Genomic DNA, 14,695 nt, shown 5'->3' with positions numbered 1-14,695 from the left:
AGCATGTTCTGAATTCTGTTTATTGATGCATGTAGCACACCACAGCACCCTCTGAACTAATCTGCTCCCCTCTCAGCACACACACACACACACACACACACACACACACACACACACACACACACACACGTTTATACATCATGTGCTGTACTTACAGATGGTCACATTTAAAGGTCCAGTACGTAAATTTTTGCGCTAAATGGCCATGATAAATCAGTAGCCATCAAGGAATGAGATCACATGATGCACACACGTACACACGCACAAACACACACACACAACCCCGCATGCGCGCGCACACACACGCGCGCACACACACACACACACACAACCTCCGCATGCGCACACACTCAAGAACTTTCAGTGAAGAGTGGTGTATTAGTCCAAGCTTTCTCAAATCTGGTGTCGGGTCAGGCACTGGCCTTTACGTGTCTATTTCACGTTGGGTTCATTTCCAAGGATACGCACATGTTTGGCGCTATCAGAAGACGTAGCCGACGCACGTTTTTTAACGTCAGCGTGGCCAACAGGGGCAGCAACACGCAAAACTACCTGCGTGACCTTTGAAGAGAAGAAGAAAGTCACACACTCGTACTCAATGCAATTATCATTTAGTCACCAACCAACGTCAGAGAGCCGCCTTCGTCAGGGTTTCTACTGTGGTTTCACTTGTGTAGAAGACGTTCAATGAGCTGCACGCAGGTGTAATCAATTAAGTAATTAAATTACTGATGACTGATTTAAACCACACTGAGCGGATAAGGTCAAGCCAGGGTGAGCAATTGGCTAATACGTCATGGTTGCTGGTCTTAGTGTGTGTGTGTGTGTGTGTGTGTGTGTGTGTGTGTGTGTGTGTGTGTGTGTGTGTGTGTGTGTGTGTGTGTGTGTGTGTGTGTGTGTGTGTGTGTGGGTGTGTGTGTGGGTGTGTGTGTGTGTGTGTGTGTGTGTAAAAGATTAGATCTGAAGCACAGTAGTGTCTGGCCAGGAAGATTTCTCATGACTAGTGATTAGGCAACGCATAGGCTTTAGGTCAGTGGGCTTACACAGTCTGTGTAGTTTGTGTTGACCATGTATGAATAGAGGTAGGTGTTCTGTTTACAGCACAGCCAGCCAATAGGAGGCCAGAGCTGCCCTGCCATTGAAGTACAGTGTTCATAGTCATGGGACATTATATTTTTATAGGGAACCAGAGACTCGCCACACACACACACACACACACACACACGCATCAGGTTTATGTTGTCGTTGTTTCCAGTCCAGTGAGTGAAGCTTGTAGTGAGTGCTATTAATGAAGGAACCTGCCACAGTGCCTGAGAGGCTGGTCTTAAAGAGACAGCCTGGTTTTATTGTTGACAGGCTGCTGGTGTTGAAAATACTGGCTATTTTTGTGGTTGAGAGGCTGATGTTGAAGTTACTGGCTGGATGTATGTGTGAGAGGCTGGTGTTGAAGTTACCGGCTGTTTTTTACGGTTGAGAGGCTGGTGTTGAAGTTACCGGCTGGTTTTATGTGTGAGAGGCTGGTGTTGAAGTTACCGGCTGGTTTTATGGTTGAGAGGCTGATGTTGAAGTTACCAGCTGGTTTTATGTGTGAGAGGCTGTTTTTGTTACGGTTATGAGGCTGGTGTTGAAGTTACCGGCTGGTTGGTGCGAGGAGCTGCTCCCGTGGCTCCGGGGGATATTGTTCGATGCTTGGAGACGCTCTGCGGCGCGGCGCGGTCCAATCCAGAAACACCTCCTCCTCTCTCCTCTTCCCCCTCTCCCTCTCTTTTTCCTCACTCTGGCCCACAACCAACCACAACCCACCACCACCGGCACGCCATCGGCACACAGCGCCATTAGACGACCACCCCAGCGAGAGGAGAGACAAGTAGGGATTAGACAACCAGTTGCGGTGGGGATGCGCTTTTTACTGTGACACCAGCTGTTGTTTCATATTACTGAGACGAGAGACTTGAAGTGGCTTTCTCTTTGGGGACGGAGAGAGAGAGGGAGGGAGTGGAGGGTGAGGAGAAGAGAGGAGAGGATGGCGGAGGTTTTCTTCTGAGAGAACTTAGGGTGGTGAGGAGGGGGAGGAGGGGGAGGAGGGGGCAGCACTGAGGAAGCTTTACCTCACCTCTTAGTTCTCATGTGTTTCAGTTTCAGACTAGAGACTACACTTTGCATACTGGGAGAATGAGTTTTTTCCCCCCATGTAGGAACACAGTGGCACCATTGATGCCTATTCTGGGTCACCGTGGATACAGAGAATGGTTGAGGTGGCGTGCTGTAAATACTGGCAACAAATCTGACCAGCCCATATTTGCAGTTTTATAAATATCAGAATATCGGATAAAAAAAACATACAGAATCCCCTCAGGTCGAAGAAGCATGATCGTTGTGTGATTATTATTTATTTTTTTGTGCTTTAGTTTTCAGGTTTGCTACCCACACATGTATACACGCACGCACGCACACACACACACACACACACACACACACACACACACACACACACATGCACACAGCTTGGTGTTTCGGCTCAGACACACATACAGTACAAGCACACACACACACACACACACACACACACACACACTGTGGCTGCAGAAGAGAGAGTAGGATTCCCTGTGTCTGGGTGGGGGTGCTGGGGTGGGAGGTGGTGACACAGACAGACTGCTTGGCAGGCCTCGGTGACAGATAGCCAACAGGTCAGCAGGCTAAGATGAGTGTCTGAGCTGAACGCAGAGGAGCGGCCAAGGTGTGTGTGTGTGTGTGTGTGTGTGTGTGTGTGTGTGTGCCGTGTGTGTGTGTGTGTGCCATGTGTGTGTGTCTGAGCCGAGTCACTGAGCTGCCAATCCCGTCGCCAGGATCAGATCAGCCGATAGTCATCGCTCAGAATGTCCCAGAATGCTGTTCACTCACGGCCGGCCCATTCTGCCTGTGGGCCCAGAGAGGAACAGGCTCTGGGTGCTTTGTTGACTTTTTCACTGTTTGAAGCATCTCTGTTGAAGGTAGAAATCAGACGGGCTCATTGTAATGCATGGAATGGAATGTGCGTGCATGCGTGTGAGTGTGTGTGTGTGTGTGTGTGTGTGTCTGTGTGTGTAGCTGATGTGTGTGTGTGTGTATGTGTGTGTGTGTGTAGAGAGGAAACAAGGCTGAGATGAAAGTAGGACCTCCACGTTTTATAGAGTGTTGATGAGATGTGCCACCCCCCCCCCCCTACAAGTGGGACCTGCTTTACTGTGTGCTGCCTCCTCCTCCTCCCTCTCTCTTTCCCTCTTTTCTACCCTTCTCTTCATTAGCACTGGGTATTGGCAAGGACCTCATGGTCACGATACCATACAATGCGATACAATACATATGGCGGTTACATTGCGATATTGAACATTGAAAAATGTAACAGAAAATTCAGCTTACTGCAGTGTGTGCACCACTTTGGTATACAGACAGCACAGTACAAGGACAGGTTTGTACAGACAGTACAGTAGGTATACAATACATTATTCATATACTCAGGGAACAAAGCGTCTCAAAAAATGTATGAAAAACTGAGGCTGGGTTATTGAGACAGTATAGTGAACAATAATATTGCGATGAATCGTCTTAATTCATGATTAAATTCATTATTGCACAGCCCTACTCTTCAATCTCTTCCTGTTCTTCTGTCTCCTGCACTATTTCCTTCCCTCCCTTGCTCTCATCCTCCTTCTCCTCTTCATCCTCTTCCTCCTTCTCCTTCCCTTCTCTCCCCCCCTCTCCTCCTCCTCCTCCTCCCCTCCTCCTCTCCCCCCCAGGAGAAACAGATGGGCTTGGGAGTGTTTATGTTGGATGAAGTCTTGGGACAAAAGACTTCCTCTCTGATCCCTTCTAAACCATGAAGTCATCTTGGTCTTGTTCGCCTGGCACTGGGGATGCTTTCCATTAGCATTAGCACCCCTGGTTAGCTTCAGAGGGAACAGCCCATAAACAACAGTATATTAAACATGTTTAACATCCCCGCTACAATTGATGCCAGTAGATTAGTCGAAGTTGCTGCTGTGTTGGAATGAGTTTACGACAGCACTTTACTTCACAATGTGCTACAGTAATAATGATGCTCTGGCATGCTAATGGTTATCGCTAACAGCTAACAGAGTGTTATTCTCAAACAGCCGTGACCTAGCTAAGGCATGCTGATGACTATCCCTAACAGCTAACAGAGTGGCATGGTAATGGCTGTCGCTAACAGCTAACAGAGTGGCATGGTAATGGCTGTCGCTAACAGAGTGGCATGCTAATGGCTGTCGCTAACAGAGTGGCATGGTAATGGCTGTCGCTAACAGAGTGGCATGGTAATGGCTGTCGCTAACAGCTAACAGAGTGGCATGCTAATGGCTGTCGCTAACAGCTAACAGAGTGGCATGCTAATGGCTGTCGCTAACAGAGTGGCATGCTAATGGCTGTCGCTAACAGAGTGGCATGGTAATGGCTGTCGCTAACAGCTAACAGAGTGGCATGCTAATGGCTGTCGCTAACAGAGTGGCATGCTAATGGCTGTCGCTAACAGAGTGGCATGGTAATGGCTGTCGCTAACAGCTAACAGAGTGGCATGGTAATGGCTGTCGCTAACAGCTAACAGAGTGGCATGGTAATGGCTGTCGCTAACAGCTAACAGAGTAATATAATAATATATGCCGTTTAGCCAACGCTTTTATCCAAAGCGACTTACATTCAGTATATATGGTCCCAGCGGGAATCAAACCGACAACCTAAGCGTTGTTAGCGCCACGCTCGACCAACTGAGCCACAGAGGACCACCAGAGTGGTGTGTCATAATGACTGTCGCTAACAGAGTGTCACTCTCACACAGCCTTGACCTAGCTACAGCAGCAGGAGCGGTGCAATGTAAACACATCCTAGTGTGTTACATGATCCGCCACCACAGGGGCTTTGTCAGTCTAGAACAGTGTAGTTGGGTGTCACTGAGTTTGTTTCCTTCCTGTGCTGCTGGCTCGGTGTGTGTGTCAACCCTGCAGGCCTCTGGTCATGAGGTGGACACACACACACACACACACACGCACGCGTGCGCACGCACACACACTTATACACACGCATGCACACACACATATACACACGCACACACACGCATACTCACGGACACACACACACACACACATATATACACACACACACACACACATACACACACACACACACACACACACACACACACACACACACACACACACACACACACTGTAACAGTAACAGTGACAGAGGGAGGAAAGCAGGGGAGGGGAGAGAAGGTCAGTCCAAGTAGTCACATTCCTGGCAGCTCACACACACGTCTCTGCCAAACTGTCCCTGGTAGAGGAGAGGAGGAGATGAGAGGAGAGGAGGAGATGAGAGGGAGAGGATAGGAGAAAGGAGAGGAGAGAGGGAGAGGAGAGGAAAAGAGGGGAGGAAAAGAGGGGAGGAGAAAAGGAGGTCAAACAGAGTACTTGTCTGACGGACGGAGAGAGTGAGAGAGGGGCAAAATCGTGTTTGGTGGAGAGGGAGAGTGTTGATGTGAGAAAGTGTGTGTGTGCGTACGTGTGCGTGTGAGGACAGTGCCTTGTTTACATACATTAGGAGAAGGCTTTGTTGCTCTGTTCAAAGATCATTCCAAATATTAATGTGGAGAGTGGGCGAGAGGAATCGCTAGTCAGACAAACACAGAAAGAGACTAAACAATGACAGAGAAAAGAGAGAGGGAGAGGAGGGGAGGGGAGGAGTGGGGGAGAGCTATAGAATATGACACATACACAGAATGAAAGCTTTTAAGCAAGAAGAGAAACAAGAAAGAGAACAAATGAATCAAGTGACAAATATAAGCGCCCAGGCAACTGTTGACATTTGTGCCTGAGCGGAGCTCTGTGATTGGCCGGGCCGTGTACTGTACACAGACGGATTAATAACTCCTCATGCAATACATCCAGGCACACACACCGCCAGCAGAGAGCAGCATGGGTAGAAGAGGGGGAGGGACAAGGGCAGGGAAGAGGGGGGTGGAAAAGGGCAGGGAAGAGGGGGATGGAAAAGGGCAAAATAAGTGAAAGGGAGGTTGGATCGTAAACACAAAAGTGGATCATCTTCTGTATAACTGGATTGTGATTTTCTTTACAATGATTACATTTGACATGTATGTCATTATTTCCATCCTAGTAATAATGTTATTTATTTAATTTCTTACCACTATTACATTCATCACCACTTTCTGAGTGTGTGCGTGCATGTGTGTGTTTGCACCTTGAATGTTTTAAATGCCCTTCATTGAGCTAACAAGTCATTAGCTCATTAACACAAAGACTCTTAACTCTGGCCTCTAAAATAGCCTGACCCCGTCTTTACTCAAACCACCCTCCCCTGTGACACCTCACCTGGCCTGTAAGCCCCTTCAACGACCAGCTCCCCTTAATGGTGTAGAATACACTGTTCCATTCCATTCTACTCTATTGTATTCTACTCTATTCTATTCTATGCTGAGACAGCTTTGCAGGGGCTTCTATAGTGATTGTGTTGTTCCCTTTATGTAATCAGCTAAAACTTGGAGAACATCCATCCCTTCTCTCCTCAGGGACAAGGTGGAGAGGAGGGGTGTGTGTGTGTGTGTATCTGTGTGTCTGTGTGTGTGTGTGTGTGTGTGTGTGTGTGTGTGTGTGTGTGTTGTAACACTGGTAACTAATGTATGTGTAATTGCCTGTCGTGGTGAGGCGGCCATGCTGTTGTGCAGACAGAAACATACAGTATGTACTTCTGTACATTGATCATTAGGCCTTATCTCAGTGCTCCACCAAATGTAAACAACACAGAGCTCAGGGATATGGAGGCAGTGTGTGTGTGTGTGCGCGCGCGTCCGTGCGCAAGTGTGTGCCTGCGTGCGCGTGTGTGTGCGTGCCTGCGTGTGTGTGTGTGCCTATGTGTGTGTGTGTGTGTGCCTATGTGTGTGTGTGTGTGTGTGTGTGTGTGTGTGTGTGTGTGTGTGTGTGTGTGTGTGTGTGTGTGTGTGTGTGTCTACCCAGTGGTGCTTCGTGTTCTGTAGCGCGTGTGTTGGTCTGACCTGAAATCCCACCTACTCACAAACACACACACACGCCACCTACTGTCAGAGAGCGAGAAGTGGCGTGGTAGCTGATAAAGATAGAACATGCACAAACACACACATGTTCTCTCTCTCTCTCTCTCTCTCTCTCTCTCTGTAGAAAAGTACAACATGTTCTGTTCTCCCTGTTGCTATGCCAAGTACAATACAAAGATAGCATATCATAACCATATATGCATACTGGCAATATATCTTATCAATATATGTACAATATCCCTACATACATACCAATATGTCTGTCTAGTTTATTGCATTTATTGGCCCAATCAGTCTTCTATAGAAGATACTATTGTACAGTATCTATGGCGGGTAGGCTGGTGGAGGTAGAAATTGGAGGACGGGCTCATTGTAATGCATGGAACTTGGCCTTCCAGCGAGAGCAGTGATTGGCTAGCGATCCATATCGATTGAACTGCTCTTGTTTGGCACAACAAGCTCCGTTCCTTCCTGTGACCTTACATGGCACATGACTGACTACATGACTGACTGACTGACTGACTGCTGATCACATTGCTGTCATGGTAACCAGGTTAGACACAACCATAGGCGCACGCACACACGTACGCATTAATGCATGCACGCCTGCATGCACGCACAGAGGGAGCAATGGTCTGACTGAGGGAATCCTTAGTAAACAATTTGTCAGATGTTCCCTTCTACCTGAAGTGTGCACTTGTTCACTTGTTCCCTTGTGCACTTGTTCACTTGTTCCCTTGTGCACTTGTTCACTTGTATACTTGTGCACTTGTTCCCTTGTTCACTTGTGCACTTGTATACCTGTGCACTTGTTCACTCCAAAGCGTAGGATCGGCGCAGGCAGGGGCTAGACACCAGTCTCCATTCCTTCCCTTAAATCCACGAGGAGGAGGAGGGTGAACGAGGGCACACTGCAGGGAGAGCAGTGTGATCAGCAGAGAGTTGGCTGAGGATTAACCGTCTAATGAACACAATTAGCCACCAGGAATTATCCTCGCTCCCTCACACAGGGTCAGAGTGAAGCACTGTGAAGGCCCGTAGAGCCGTTACAGAACCGTGTTAACGATGAAGGCCCGTAGAGCCGCTATAGAACCGTGTTAATGATGAAGGCCCGTAGAGCCGCTATGGAACCGTGTTAATGATGAAGGCCCATAGAGCCGTTACAGAACCGTGTTAACGATGAAGGCCCGTAGAGCCGCTATAGAACCGTGTTAATGATGAAGGCCCGTAGAGCCGCTATAGAACCGTGTTCACGATGAAGGCCCGGCGTGCGTATAGATGGCGTGACGCCATTCAGGGCCAACCGCCATCAGTCCTCCACGCACCGGCCACGGTGCAACGCACGCGTTTCGCGAGTGCATCGCGTTCTTGCGCTTTTGGAACAATTCCAACGTGTCGGAGGTAGAAACGGTGACGTATTGTAGCCAACTGACACGCTGACACGAAATGGAGTAACAGAATGTGATCCATGCTATGCTACTGCTCACGTCAGCAAGCAGTGCACTGTGGGAAATGTGTGTCTGAATGATGGCCGTGATCATAGCGTTGTATGACGTCGAACTGTAGAGACAACGTCTTTATGTGCGTTGGCCGTTGTGTTTGAGTGTTGACGTTATGGACATTGCTATGTCATGACTATGTCAGAAAACAATGAATTTGTAACATTTGTATTATTACAGTACTGTAGGGCCTCTGTGTTGTACTGGACCTGCTATCGACTGTCTTTATGGACACACACCACACACACACACACACACACACAGACACACACACACACACACACACACACACACACACACACACATATATATACACACACAATGTTGTGACATTGAAATTGCAATTGATTATTTCTAACTCAAATGTCAACATTGGTGTTTGGTTCATTCACTGGACCTGGAAAGGGAGACCTGTTTGTCCTAAACGGCTTGTTTGAACTGTCCTAAACGACGCCGTGTTAAACTGACAACAGAGGTGAACGTTCTCCTGTCGCGTTGCGGTGGTTGGGCACCCTCTTCTGGCCTGTCGGCTACCCCGCACTGTGGAATCACTACACACACACACACACACACACATACGCATGCACGCACGCACGCACGTACACACGCACACACACTGCTACTGTATGTCCGATTCAACCCCTCTCTCTTCTGGCCTGTCCTCCTCCACACTGTTAACTAACAAACTACTGTTGTATTAGGTAACACTTTATTTGCACAGTCCCTACTACCCCACTACTATGAATATAATAATGCTTTAGTCCCAAAAAGATGGTTTGTAGATGATCAGTAGATGTTCAACTAACTGTTAACAACATTTCAACCCTAACCATAACCCTAGCCTTCACCCTAACCCCTACTCTTACCCGAAACTTAACCTTAAACCTGAAGCAGCTGTTGCATGTCATCACAGTTGCAGTTGATAGTTTGCTGATAGTTTGTTGATAGTTTGTTGATAGTTTGAGCAGCTGTAGATCATCTAGAGGGGACTATCATAATACAGCATGACCCTCTATGACCTTATTTACCCTGCGCTTAGACTAGAGAGTACAGTAGAAAAGAGTAGAGTTCAGTGGAGTAAAGCTTTATTCCCGAGCAGAAATTCCCTTTCAGCTGCAGATGACTGACACACCATATATGGACAACATACAGCAGACAGACAGGCCGACGCAGTAGACATTCAACAATACACTCCAATGACCCAGGTGCTAGCCATGAAACCCACCTCACAAACCACTAAGACGAAGGTCTCTGTTCTTCTCTCATGTCTGTCACAGAGCGGAAGTTCCAGAGGGTTCTACCTTGCCGCCTGGTTCCACACGTTCCCCTCGGTTCTCCTCTCCACTGATGTTCCACGTAGCCAGCACCAGAGAAGCCTTCACCAACCACATCCACCGATGGCCGTCGATTGACGGAGCCACCAGCGAATGCTGAGCCGGCTAGCGAGGTTGGGGCCCGCCTCAGTCTCCTCTGATTGGCTACTGGATGGAATTGAGGTGAATGGATCACATGTCCAACGAGCAGGACCCCAACTCATCCGAGGGAGATGAGAAAAGGTGAGTGTGTGTGTGTGTGTGTGTGTGTGTGTGTGTGTGTGTCTCTGTCTTTGTTTGTGTTTGTCTCTCTGTCTCTATGTGCGTGTGCGTGTGTGTGTGTATAACTACAATGGACTACCATAAGTAAGCGCGCGTGTGTGTGCGTGTGTGTCTGTCTCTGTCTCTGTCTTTGTTTGTGTTTGTCTCTCTATCTCTCTATGTGCGTGTGTTTGTGAACTGAGAAGGTGCTGACGTGCGCTGTGACCAACCATTCAAATGAAGTTAGACAGTTTGATTTATCTGATGTAGTCTAATCTTGTCATGAGAACTGTGGATCACATTTGCTTCAGTCCGTCTCAAAATGGCTCACATTGTGTGGAAATAATTCACCTTATCTAACATCAATGTGACATGGAAACAGTCGTCTCCAACGCTCACATTCACACACACACACACGCACACACACACACACACACTCACAGACAAACACAAACACCCCCCCACATGCACACACACACACACACACACACACACACAGGGCAGTGCCCTCGATAAAAACTGATTGGCCACAATGTCCTCAAAAACAATCCAACGAAAATCCATCGACCACCGTGGCCGAGGTTCCCTCAGGGTGTAGCGCTGTCCTTACTGTAGGCTACTGCGGCGGAAATAATTCGGAACGCGTGATATTCCTCCCCAGCTCTTTCTTAAATGTGACTGGACACCGGGTCAGAATACATTTTCGTAACGACTTATTAGCATTGTTTGGCTTGCCTTACAGTCAGTCATATTCACTCTGCAATACATTTTACAAACTGTTGAAGAGAGGGTAATCTCAGTGTTTTAGCAACAACAATATTATGTTCCTCTTTCAATGTTTTTATTATTATTTTCTGTATAGTGGGCAAACTCATATTTGAGGGGGATTTCACAAAACAATACACTACAAAATATTATGTTCCAACACGTGTGATGCTCATTTGAACCAGAGTAGACAGTGATATTTGGAGGAACATGTTTCTGCAGCCAAAACGCCCACACGCAGTTGCTGCAACTCTTGCTGGCAAGTCTAGAAAATAGTGGATCCAGCTTTTCAAAACTTTGAGAAGGGAGAAAAAGATCTTCCAGGGAGGGTCTCCTACAGACAGACTCCTGTAAGAGTTTGCGTAGGTGGGGCACAGAAAGGTGTAAATTGCACGCTCTACAAATCAAAATAAATAAATGTCTATAGCTATTGCAGACAGCTAACATCGGCGAGAATGTTTTTTGTGTCAAGGACGGATGTTGATGATAAGACACAACCAAATTCGTAAGACAAATAACGACAGGTGCATTTCCTGCGCGTGCATGTCCCACCGCATCCGTCTTTAAAACACTGAAGATAATAAGCCTCCCGACGGTATGCCGGGAGCATGTGCACTTGGTGGGAGGCAACACGTCTGGCCCCGCGAGACTACTGGCTGGCTAGTGTGTTAACTTTTCATTTCATTCATTAAACCATTTTGTTCTTTAGGGAGCATCGATCATTCATGAACTTTCTCCAGCTGGTTCGGTGTTGGGCGGTCTTCTCTGCTTCCTTCCAGGATGTTCTTGTTTCCTTGAGTTCTGCCTCCACAGACCTTCTCCAGCTGTTCCTGGACGTTAAGGCCTGTCTGGTCATGTTGGAGGGTGGTTTCCGTAGGGTATGCCCAATCTAGCCCCATTTCCTGCGTTTGATTTGTATTTCAATTGGTTCTTCTTTTGTGATTCGCCAGAGCTCTTTGTTGGTTATTGTGTTGGGCCAGTAGATTCTCAGGATGTGTCGTAAGCATCTATTTATGAAGGTTTGAAGTTTATTGTTTGTTGCTATTGTGGTTCTCCAAGTTTCTGTCCCGTAAAATAAAACTGATTTGACGTTTAAGTTGAAGATGCTGAGTTTATTTTTTGTGGAGATTTTGAATTCCATATTTGTCTTAGTATTAAGAAGGATGATCTTGCTTTCCCTACTCTTGTTTGTATGTCTGTTTTATGGTTGATGTTCATCACCTTGGTTTACTGATGTGATTTATTGAGTCCTGTAGAGGATGCAATTGTGGCGAGTTTGGTGAGACCGCAGTGGTGAGACCGCAGTGTCTTCATGATCCAGTCAACTGCCAAGAGGAAGAGAAAAGAAAACAGCCCTGTCAGACTCCTGTCTCTACTGTAAAGCTGTCAGTGAGATATCCGTTGTGTATGACTCTGCAGGATGATTGTAGATATAGCTGCTGTATGATGGTTATGAACTTCTTTGGAATACCGTAGAGTGCCATGAGATTCCATAGGATGTCTCGCTCCAGACTGTCAAATGCTTTTTCGCATTTTCGATGATGCGAAGGGTGGCAATGTGGTCAGTGCATGATCTGTCCTGTCGGAAACCTGCTTGTTGGTTTCTGAGCTCTTTGTCCAGTTCTTTCGAGAGTCTTTCCAGAATGATCATGCTTAAAACCTTCCCTGGCACAGATATAAGCAAGATGCCCCTTTTTTGGGGAGTTTCACCAGATACCCTTCTGTCCAGTCGCTTGGCACCTTTTCTTCATCCCAGATTTATCCAAAGAGTTGGTGAAGTAATATGGTTGTTGTTTTTCAGCTTTTGAATAGTTTTTTTTATTTCTTGTTTATTGGGCTTATTGATATTGACCTGTAGGGGGTTCAGATGGAGGGATGTTGGCTGGTTCTGTCAGTATGGGTCTATTCAATAGGTCCCTGAAGTGTTCGGCCCATCTTTTCAGCTGGTCTTGCTTTGTTTGTTTCTCAAAACCCAACCCCTCTTCCAAGTCGTGAGAGGTGGAAACAGGTAAAGTACGGGATTGCCAGGCAGGGCGAAGTATGGTGGGTGGTTTAGCCACCCGGGCCACGACGGTAACCATGAAGGCCTGTATGGATCCACCCGGAAACATGCTGGCTAACGGGGCTCTGGTAAAGCTAGGTGGACCAATCATTCGCTTTGTGGAACAAAAATGATTACAGAAACATTAATGGAAAACATACAGCAAGGTTTGGAAGTGGAAGGTGTGTCATCCCAGACAAGCATGACGCTGCACAGTGAAAGCCAAAAGGACGTTGCTCAGCTGACCCCCCTTCTTACAACCAAACACACCACAAAGACTGGCGCCTGGAACATACAAACAATGTACCAAGCTGGTAAAGCTTCACAGATAGCAGCTGAAATGTAACAGTACAATCTTTCGCTAAGAGGGCTCAGCGAAACAAGATGGACCCAAGCAGGGAAAACACAACTTTCAAGTAGAGAAACAATAATATACTCAGGTCACGATCAAGACAACGCCCCACACACAGAAGGAGTAGGAATCATGCTCTCAAGAGAAGCAGCCAGGTCTCTCATGGAGTGGGAGGCAGTGAACGCTCACACAATCACAGCAAGGTTTTTCACAAAAACAAAGAAAGTCACGATCATCCAGTGCTATGCACCAACAAATGAGGCAGAACAGCAAACAAAAGACAACTTCATCAACAAACACAGAAAAAAAGAATGACATCATCATACTGACAGGAGATTTTAATGCTAAGATAGACCAAGATAACACAGGAAAAGATGTAATGGGCAAACACGGTCTAGAAGAAATGAACAACAATGGAGAACAATTCACAGATCTCGGCACATTCCATAACCTTGTTATAGGAGGTAGTGTCTTCCCGCATAAAACAGTGCACAAAGCCACATGGGTTTCCCCAGACCACAAAACTGAAAATCAGATTGACTGATGCTGCAACAGACCACCACCTCCTAATAGGAACACTTCACTTAAAACTCAAGAAATTCACAGACACAGCAAGAAAAATCAGCACAAGATACAATGTCAGCCTCCTCCAAGATCAGAACATCAGAGAGCAATTCCAAATCAGCCTTTCAAACCGGTTCCACCCCCTGGGCAATCTGGAAGAACAAGAACAAACCCTGGACCAGAGATGTCAGAAAATGATGCATGGATAGAGGCATGCGAGGACACGTGGGAGGAAGACCAGACAGTACAATATTTGTGTCAAATGCTTTTTGGAAGTCGATGAATGTGTCTGTTCTCACATTCCAGTGTCTGTTCTACAATGATGCGAAGGGTGGCAATGTGGTCAGTGCATGATCTGTCATGTCGGAAACCTGCTTGTTGGTCTCTCTTAAGCTCTTTGTCCAGTTCTTTCGAGAGTCTTTCCAGAATGATCCTGCTTAATATCTACCCTGGCACAGATATAAACATGATGCTCCTGTCTGGATAGAGGACACATGGGGGAGGAAGACCAGACAGCACAAGGGCTGGATCTCAGGAGAAACTCTACAGTAAATACAGACCCGCAAACAGGCCAAGGACAGTCTTAATAACAGCCGCACAAGAGCCGTAAAAGCAAAAGCACAACAAGACTACACCAGGACAACAAGATTTGACCAACTGGTAAAAAAGAGCATCAAGAAAGACAAAAAGCAATTCATCAACAACCTAGCAACTCGAGCAGAAGAAGCAGCAGCTCAACACAACATGAAGGAACTTTATGACACCACATGGAGACTGGCAGGCAAACGTAAAATCTCAGACAGACCAATATCAGACAAAGAT

The 14,695-nt window shown here is 46.9% G+C and overlaps 1 protein-coding gene across 3 annotated transcripts in view; it reads left to right on the top strand.

The window, feature by feature from the left end:
• Positions 1 to 10,077: 10,077 nt before the first annotated feature.
• LOC310810211 (thyroid hormone receptor alpha-like) overlaps positions 10,078 to 14,695 on the top strand; it is a gene marked incomplete at both ends in the record, with an annotated part of 25,669 nt that continues 21,051 nt past the window's right edge. For all 3 annotated transcript variants that reach the window (XM_083677894.1, XM_083677892.1, XM_083677893.1), the window contains one exon: positions 10,078 to 10,133. In XM_083677894.1, the coding sequence (XP_083534020.1) occupies positions 10,078 to 10,133 (56 nt within the window). The remainder of the gene's footprint in view (positions 10,134 to 14,695) is intronic.

This window comes from Argentina silus (genome assembly GCF_951799395.1).
Source record: "Argentina silus genome assembly, chromosome: 9".
NCBI lineage: Eukaryota > Metazoa > Chordata > Actinopteri > Argentiniformes > Argentinidae > Argentina > Argentina silus.
Note: the sequence above shows the minus strand (reverse complement) of the source record. Positions and strands in the feature narration are given on the sequence as shown.